The sequence below is a fragment of the Mercenaria mercenaria genome, chromosome 16, assembly GCF_021730395.1.
Source record: "Mercenaria mercenaria strain notata chromosome 16, MADL_Memer_1, whole genome shotgun sequence".
Classification (NCBI taxonomy): domain Eukaryota; kingdom Metazoa; phylum Mollusca; class Bivalvia; order Venerida; family Veneridae; genus Mercenaria; species Mercenaria mercenaria.
The window spans coordinates 37,199,086-37,209,112 of record NC_069376.1 but is presented as its reverse complement, the minus strand read 5'-3'; the positions used below and the strand labels follow the sequence as shown (position 1 = coordinate 37,209,112).

At 34.4% G+C, this 10,027-nt stretch overlaps 1 protein-coding gene across 1 annotated transcript in view; it reads right to left on the bottom strand.

Moving 5' to 3' along the window:
- Positions 1–4,360: 4,360 nt before the first annotated feature.
- The window catches only part of LOC123539980 (solute carrier organic anion transporter family member 2B1-like), a 28,496-nt gene continuing 22,829 nt past the window's right edge, over positions 4,361–10,027 (bottom strand). The window contains exons 12-13 of the mRNA XM_053526742.1: positions 8,894–9,001; positions 4,361–8,346 (exon numbers count right to left, since the gene is read on the bottom strand). Of these exons, the coding sequence (XP_053382717.1) occupies positions 8,171–8,346; positions 8,894–9,001 (284 nt within the window). The 3' untranslated portion in view covers positions 4,361–8,170. The remainder of the gene's footprint in view (positions 8,347–8,893; positions 9,002–10,027) is intronic.

Below are 10,027 nucleotides of genomic sequence, written 5' to 3'. Positions count from 1 at the left end.
ACGGATGGGCAAATCAATATCATATTTATTTTCAGTTTCTGTTGCTATCTAAATTCAAAGTGATTTCATGGCCCTACCCAATCAAAATTCTGGGAAAATGTTGTTTACTCAAATTTAAAGTCAATAGCGAACATTAAAGAAACAAGATCCACCGTAATGCGTTGCAATTGTACCCACAGCACACTGTGTGGAATCATTTTTGGTCGATCATTTTGTATGCTTGCAATGAAAAAATCACCGAATATGGAGAAAAAAGTTTTTGCTTGACAGTGTCAGACTTACATTTTGCTGCAAACGTGCTCAGGGGTCGTTTTGTACAAAATTTTACCATTTCTGATAGAAATTCTACAAAAACGGCAGTCCCTCGTCAAACTGTACAGAAGTGTTTACATTAATGACAAAGAATTGCACTGAACAAGTATTTGTGGCTGGAAGAGTACACATGTGGGCTCCTGTCTCACTGGTTGTTTTCAGTCAAACGTGAAACACTCGTTAGAAAAAGTACCGATGAGAGCGTAATTATAGTCAGTCGTCCATATTTCTCCACCGCTTCTGCGACGAAGCCTCCACCGCCGCGGCGTTGGAACCACCGCTTCTGCGAAAGCTATGGCCAGTGTGTACATGTAGAGCAAAATCTATCTCGAGTTATTCTGCAATAAACCACTCGCGTGCAAAGACGTCACATACTGAAGAATTGGGCAAAAATCGATTCTATTATCTTTCCTTGTTTATTGAGATCAACGCTATACCTTGTTGTCTCCCTTCGACCGTCTAGCTAAATATCGATCACTATCGGATATTTTTTAGATCGTTATGGTTCGGCTATCTCCGCTTATCGTATCACGGGAGGTGCCTATCATAAAAAAACAAGGATTATAGATTAGAGATCTCCTGTAAAAACGTAGTGGGAAAGGTGATTTATTTTACACCAATTTTAAGTACCGGTAAAACAACAACAGCAAATATAGTCATCAACTTGGTTTAATTCTGTTTTTCAATAATGTAAAATAAGGAGCGGAAAAAAGAAGACACTACGTTATTTATTCTTTTATTTTGCACAAAGAGCTATAAAAAAGTGTTTTATACTTCTTTGGCATAGTATATGAAAATATGATCAACACTATATTATCTTCTTTATATTTTACATTAAAGAAACTGAGACATAAAAACAAATATAAATACACAAAATCATGTATATTTGGCGAGCATAACATACATGTACATGAAACTACTATTATCTTAAAAAATAGAAAGCAGGAAAAAAAAAATTTTTTTAAAGTGCTTACAAACTTGACAATTTCATTTTCAGTTATTGTAAATAGATGTGAAATGCGTTTTTTATTATTGTTATTAATCATATTTAACTTGTCAAAATTAATTTTGCTATGTAATGAACATTTGAAAAACATATTGTCACACACTGATGAAAAATGAACAGAAAAACAAACTAGCAAACATACTTGAAAATGTAAAAGGTATCTTTTTATGACACCAGAGCCTGTTAATTGGAAGTGTGACCTATTTGCCCCCGAGCCAGTCATCGTGTAATAAAGTATGTGCGAATTATGACTTCTCAAGGTTTCTCAAAAGGGACTGACTGACTGATTTAATAAATGTCAGATTTTTAAAATAAAAAGTGGAAAACCTAAGAATAAAACAAGCACACCATAGAAAAAAGTCTTTTAGAAAAGATTTAGGATAAAGTGACACTAATGTAGTGTAAAGGTTATTCATAATAACGATCACGAATATGTTTACTATATTAACCGGGGATTACAGATTTTTCATATCTTTTAGCGCGTGCTATACCTTCTTGAGATTAGCTGTGCGTACATTCAGTTCAATTCAATTTCGATTTATTACATAAATACAATGCCTACAGCAAGTGAAAGCATTATATAATATGGAGCAGAGAAAGTACATAATAATTTTCAGGAGAGACAATAAACCAAAGAGCTATAAAAAATTAAAAAATGTATTTTATACTTCTTTGAATAAACTAATAAATCAATAAACGACAATTTTTCACAATGTTGTAACAAAACTTCTATAGTATAATATTTTCACTCTTAGGCGAACTTTTAACACGTGTTCTATATATCTATACTTTAATATCGAACAATTAACCTGTATTCAGGAAAAAATACTGTTAATCAAATACAAGTAAATACTCAATCACTGTCCCATTATCTTATGAAAAAAAAAAATTTATTGTGTATTTAAGTCTCGTTCATTAAACATGTTACAATTTTCAAAATGCTCTTACGCAGTCACCGAGAAGATTATTATCTGTGTAATAAAAAGACCTGATCGTCCCTAATCCCCTAATAAAAAGGTGTTGATAAGCAATAAACTTGCAAAACGCTATTAATTGGTAATAAACAACTATCGAAAAGCGCTTTAATATGGCTGTTTCAGAGGCTCTGAAAACAATTTACTCAAATGTTGCATTATATAAATTCTTTATAACATATTTATGGTTAAAACTTAAACTAAGGGGTATAAGTATAATTAAACGAATCTTTAAAATACGAGACAGTGGTTTAGAAAGAAATATATATAGTTGCAACGTGCATCATGTCTTATATTTTTTTTATTTATTAACATATGATACGTCAGCATCTTTCTCTGTAACATTTATTTTGCGGAAAGCTTGTAATTCCCCAAAACTATGGTTCGCCTTAACATAACTGAAATTATTCCCGCACTGTTATTATCACTTAATACTATATTGTAACAATCATATTTTCTGTATCATCGGCAGCTAAACTTCGGGCGAGTTCGTGCGTTTCCGCGCGCGTCCGGAAATACCACGGACACGGCAAATAAAGAAATAATACAAAAATCACCAACTTTTAAACGTCTAGGGAAGCAAGAAGACATTAAAATAATTTCAAAATAAAAACATATATAAAAAGTTTATTGTCTGTAGAATACTTCAATAGGATAATAAATATTCTCAAAATATGAATAAAGTGGCTACAGGGAAAAAAAATAAGATACGTATCACAGGTTTTTGCTTATTTTATTCAGTAACTATATGCCGTAAACAATGACTGATAGTGATGTTTTTTAATCGCCAAGGGAAGCATTAATTCTTCATTTTAGATAAATAATTTTTATATCTTTGTAAAGAGAAAAGAATGACGAACACTTCAATAGGATAATAAATATTATGTGTTCATTCTAATTAAAACAATATTTGTTCAAACTTTTTTTTCCTTCTTTGTTTCTATTGGAAAATATCAACCAGATGAAAATCGATATCGCACTACCAGGTGATTTCAAGGGGGATAATTTTACCGATAAGACGACAAATTTTACCTAATTGTTGATCATGATCCGATCCAGGTGTGTAGCACGGTCGTATAAAAAGTAGTTACCATTTTTTCTAACACTGTTGATACTAGTATGTCGTGTTAGAATCAAAATAACAAGTTCCCAAGTATGATTTATCGTAGAATAACCCTAATTTTTCGTTCTTATGCGAAACAATATATCACTCTGGCCTACGGCCTTCGTGATATATTTTACGAATAAGAACTCAAAACACGGGTTATTCTACGATAAACCACACTTAGGAACTTATTATTTCTTTATTTTCTTGTCCGGAGTATTTCTCAGCAACCTTTGGCTAGAATTCATCAAAACGTCATAGAAAACTTCACCTACAAGAAAAGATGCGCATATGTTCTTCATGTTCCGGTCAAATGATTTTTCACTGATTTATTGCCCTTAGATTATTCAACATAAGTATACAATCCGCCCACTTAGCTCAATAGGGAGAGTCACGTGGTCGCGAGTTCGATACCCGGGCGAGGCGTATGCTCTCTGTGACGATTTGATAAAAGACATTTTATCTGAAATCATTCGTCCTCCACCTCTGTTTCATGTGGTGAAGTTGACAGTTACTTATGGAGAACAGGTTGTACTGGTGAAGAATCCAGGAACACTGACTAGGTTAACTGCCCACCCTTAAGTAAAAGAATTGTTTGTTTCCGGTATCCCGACCTTCCCTAAAGTTTTGGCCCGACCCTAAATGTTTTTATGGCCTTGGAGAATATTTGTTCTCAACTTTTTAACAAAAAGTTGCAAAACTGCACTTTTTATGCTTTAAACATGGCCAGTGATGATAGAAATCAACCCACTGGTGCTCTAAAGGCATAACCCCTTATTTGTATTCATTTTTTGACACAAAAATAATTTCCTAAAAGTCTCACTTAATAAAAAAAAAATATTTAAAAAATTCTACCTCCCTACCCGAATTTTTTTAGCATGTTACCGGAAACAAAGAATTTTTTAGACTGGAATACTGCTGAAAAATGGCGTTTAACTCAGAACAAACAAACAAATCAACATTAGTATATTTCTATTTAATAAGTATCCGGATATTTCAACACTCTGAACCTAAATGCAAGGTAGCTTCAGAATTCAAGAATTTCAAGTCTGTCTTGGTGAATAGGCAATCAAGATAAACAAAAGGGAGGTAATTATAATTCTAAAAAGTTCGTTTCTACTGAATTTTATCTAAATATAAAATAGTGAACGTAAACCTTTGACAAATATAAGAGAAAAAGTTGTTCTTTTACCCATATCATTCCTTAGGCAAAATATGTTTATCGAATTTATACTTATAGTCAAATAACTCTATCTTTGTCGGACAACCAGGATAGAAAAATAAGATTTGAAATATACCTCAAGAGAAAATCTAACATGTATTAAATGCTTACTGAACATAAGTGTCAAATTTCAAAACAAACAAGAGCTCGTCGAACACGAAATGTTGATGCATTCAGTGATTGCACAAGGAACAGAAATTATATGCTCACTGTAAACAAAACAAGTTTTACTTTTCTGGTTCAATGTGACCTTGACCTTTAACCTATTGACCTCAAAATCATCCGCTGGTCATGATCAACCTCCTTATTAAGTTTCGTGATCCTAGGCCCAAGCGTTCTCAAGGTATGTCCGGAAAGGGTTTAACTGTTACAGGTCAAGTCGTGACCTTTGGCTTACTGACCTCAAAATCTATAGAGGTTATCTACTGGTCATGACCAACCTCCCTATCAAGTTTCATGATCCTAGGCCTAAGCGTTTTCAAGTAATTGTCTGGAAACGGTTTAAATGTTCCGGGTCAATGTAACCTTGACCTTTGACCTACTGACCTCAAAATCAATAGGGGTCATCTGCTGGGCATGACCAATCTCCCTATCAATTTTCCTGATCCTAGGCCCAAGCGTTCTTGAATTATCGCCCGGAAACCGTTTTACTGTTCCTGGTCACTGTGACCTTGACCTTTGACTACTTATCTCAAAATCAATAGGGATTATCTGCTGGTGATGACCAACCTCCCTATCAACTTTCACGATCCTAGGCCTAAGCAATCTTGAGATATCATCCGGAAACCGTTTAACTGTTCTGGGTCACTGTGACCTTGATCTTTGACATACTGACTCAAAATCAATAGGGGTCATTTGCTGGTCATGACCAACCTCCCTATCAACTTTCATGACCCTAGGCCAAAGTGTTCTTGAGTTATCATCCGGAAACCGTTTAACTGTTCAGGGTCACTGTGACCTTGACCTCTGACAAACTGATCTCAAAATCAATAGGGGTCATCTACTGGTCATGACCAACCTCTCTATCAACTTTCATGATCCTAGGCCCAAGCGTTCTTGAGTTATCGTCCGGAAACCATTTAACTGTTCAGGGTCACTGCAACCTTGACTTTTGACATACAGATCTCAAAATCAATAGGGGTAATCTGCTGGTGATGACCAACCTCCTTATCAACGTTCATGATCCTAGGCCAAAGCGTTCTTGAGTTATCATCCGGAAACGGATTGGTCTACATACGGACCGACCGACCAACGGACAGACTGACCGGCATCTGCAAAACAATATACCCCTCCTTCTTCGAAGGCGGGTGGGGGGCGCATAATAAAGAATTGTAACAAGGTATATTTTGAAAACAATGCCATTCTTAAGGACCCCTCTCGACTTCTCCCTTTGTTAGAAATGACTAAAGTAATGTATCCGAGCTTCTTACTTAAACGGCATTTTAATAAATTTGATCTAGTTCTACACTATCTCCGAAAAATGTGACCCAAAGCCTAATAAGATCGTGTGCCCTGCAATAAAACTGATTAAAAGGTCTGCGTATCATGTAAGCGTACGGCCCTGGTCGTGTAGGGTTAACGCACGTTCTTTCGTGTAACAACATCTGCAGAATCCCGAGAGATTGGAGCCTGTAGGATGAGTGCATCAACATAGCCCGAGGGACTTGGGGGGTGGTGGTGGGGGTGGGGTTGGGGGGAAAGGGGACTGTTACGAGACTCGGTTATGGAGGATATCATGTTACAGAGTTAGGATGCTGCTGCTACAGTTTTCCCGGATAACGTTACAACATATGAAGGATAATAATCGCTGGCGGTGGTTTGTTCCGACAAAATAAATGGTAAAAATGTATCTCTTTTTAGCAAAAAATATCAATTGTATTTCTAGAACAATGGTATGGACGTCATTTGAGACATGACTTAACATGCGAAAGACAGTATATTGAAGTCTATCAAGCATTTAAATCTATGAAAGAATTCGAAATTTTGATGTAAAATCATCAAAAAGGAATTGATTAAAAGATATTTCAACCATATTTTATGCTCATTTGCATCGATAAAACCCCTATAGGCATGCACTTATAATTCGAGGCAGAAAAAATACTGTGGGTCTAATTTTTCGTGGGTTTATAAAAGGTTACAGTTTAGAATGATATGTTACAGTTGTGGGGTGCTACTTCTGGATGTGTTACAGAGTTAGGATGATACATTTTGGAATATGTTTGGACAATATACAACACCAGAATAGTAAAAAAAAATAAACATCACTAATAATGCGTTTATTTGTGCGATTTCTGTTAATGATAATTATCAGAATCGGTAATGGTCAAAAACAGATGATCGACTGTTGCTTTTGTAATTGAAAATATTTGTAGCAATAATACTTTTGTTTTCTAGTTAAGACGGTACCTTAATGATGTCATAATTTTTTGCTTGAAATATTTATTGCAATTAAGTAAACATTCAGTGTGCCAATTAGTAATCTTTCAGCAAAATATGGAAAGAAAAAAAAATGAAAACTTCTCTTAATAACATTACGTTGTTTGTGTTTTTTTTGATGCCCACATTCCTTGTATTCTAGACAGAAGTATCAGTTCAGTGGACCTGATGTCCGAGAGAAATATGTTTTGATCGGAAATGATAAATTTCTTTAAATTTTTAAAAGTTTTTGGAATATCCTGCAGGTGCGCCATTTTACATATTGAGGCTCTAACGTGATATGATATGAGTAGGTAAAGTTTTATTCTGATCGGTGGTTGTTCAAACAGTAAATACGCATACATATTTTCACAAAAAGTTTTTTTTTATATTTGAAATAAAGTTTTATTGCATGTGTACGAATTTTCTTTATAAAAGTCAATGAATTTCTCAAGTTCTCCTTTACCGATTCCGATTGGATATTTTCTTTTAAGCATATTATTAACAGAAATCGTTGTAAAAGATACGCACATAAATATATATAAATCTCTACTGAAGCTAGGACATATCGATTGTTTGGTAGCCTAAACAGGTACTATTTATATAGGATCAGCCGTTGACGATTCAGTGTGAATTGTTGATTACGGAATCGTGTAGGCTACATTAGTTATGGAACATAAGCTTTCCATTGAAAATGTTAATATCATTTTAGTATATACAGATGTTGATTTGAAATTTCGAAAGAAAAGATTGCACTGGGTATAATATAGTTGTTACATCTTACAAAAATAAATGTCCCCTGTTAGTGCATGCCCGAAATTGGCAAAAACAAAGGTTTTATGCAAAAAAATGCACGTCTTTAAAACCCGCTAACTGTTCTAAAACTTCACATCGTATAGCAGGGTTTATGACGCTCAGTGCTGCAACAAGAAGTAACCTTATTATCACATGACGTCTGTGTATTTTTATCTTTTTGTGTAACCAGACGATAGAAGTAAATGTACGTGTGTATGTCTAAAAATGGTCTTCGAAAAATGACAAAATATACTGAAACTTTCTACAAGATGATTGTTTCAGGCGTGAAGACAACATACACTGTAACGAATTTTTGTTCTCTTTAAGCTTAAGCTATATCCTCATTTTGAAAGAGAAGGTCTTGGCTGAGGAACTGGGGGCTTGACTTCTATGGATTTTCTAAGACGTCTGCTTTCGTCTGCTACTTTCCTTCTTGCAAAAAGGCACGTGACGCACGTCAGTAGCAGGCCAATAACTATCAGGCCTACATTGATTCCCACCAATTTGTACCGCATCTCTGAAAAGGCATTACTATTATCATTACTGTCATTATAATTAGTAGTACTACTAGCAGTAGTATAATTATTATTATTATTGATATTATTATTATTATTATTATTGTTTTTATTACTATTATTATTATTATTGTTTTTATTACTATTATTATTATTATTATCATCAATAATATTATTTTACACCTATACGAATGCCAGATATTCAGCAGATACTCTGGTAAGATATACACCAACCAGTCCTTTTTCTCGCTTGACATTTTCATATGAAACAAACTTGAAAACTCGTTCCTTCAATTTGCATATTAGTATTTTTGCTTTCTTTTACTTTATTTGATTTTAAGTACAAAAAGAAATACATATTTAAAGACTGCTATTCGCAATTAGGTGATAACTGCCTTTGAGCGGGTATTGGCTTCAGGTCTATGGCCCTAAGTCATTATATACTTCATATAGTGGTAATCCAGTAATAGCAGCAGCCAATGGTTAATCTCTAAATAATCTATCATTGCATTACAATATCCATCGTTTCCAAGTCCCTAGAAAGCTTACCTGTTACGTCATATAAAAGACAGGCACCTTTACCAGAGCAAGTTGATTTCCACAAAAGACACAGCGAATCAAATACACCACCATACACTATTGGTGCTGGTAGGAATACTGGTGTTAAGAGAATTAAAAACATTCAAATTAGGATATTCATATATGTCGTCGGACAGCTAGATTTCATTAAATATAAGAATAAGTCGAGATTTCCCTGCTGAATAATAAACGCAAATATAGCTTGATCCTCACTTAATTATGACTATTTCTCAATGTATCACTTATGATCAAAATTTATTTAAGAAATTATTTATCTCATTTAGTGATTTGTCTCTGAATAAATCATTGTTTGGAGTTCAGATGCGAAGGAATTATATCAAGAGGGCGCAGCCCGAGTGATAGAATAATACGCATCTGAACGACAAACAATGATTTTATTCAAGAGCAAATCACTAAATGAGAAAATAATAAACAAGAGGACCATGATGGTCCTGAATCGCTCACCTGTCCCCACATGACCCAGTTTTGAACCGAGTATGACATCGTTTTTTCTATGATTTAACATAGTGACCTAGTTTTTGAGCTCATGTGACCCAGTTTTGAACTTGACCTAGATATCACCAAGATAAAAATTCTGACCAATTGTCTTGAAGATCCATTGAAAAATATGGCCTCTAGAGAGGTCACAAGGTTTTTCTATTATTTGACCTAATGACCTAGTTTTTGAAGGCACATGACCCAGTTTTGAACCTGACCTAGATATCATCAAGATAAACATTCTCACCAATTTTTATGAAGATCTCATGAAAAATATGGCCTCTAGAGAGGTCACATGGTTTTTCTATTTTAATACCTACTGATCAAGTTTTTGACAGCACGTAATCTAGTTTCGAACTTTATCTAGATATCATCAAGGTAAACATTCTGACCAATTTTCATGAAGATCCATTCGAAAGTATGGCCTCTAGATAGGTCACAAGGTTTTTCTATTTTTAGACCTACTGACCTAGTTTTTGACCGCAGTTGACCCAGTTGCGAATTTGACCTACATATCATTAAGATAAAAATTCTGACCAACTTTCATACAGATCCAATGAAAAATATCGCCTCTAGAGAGGTCACAAGGTTTTTCTATTATTTGAT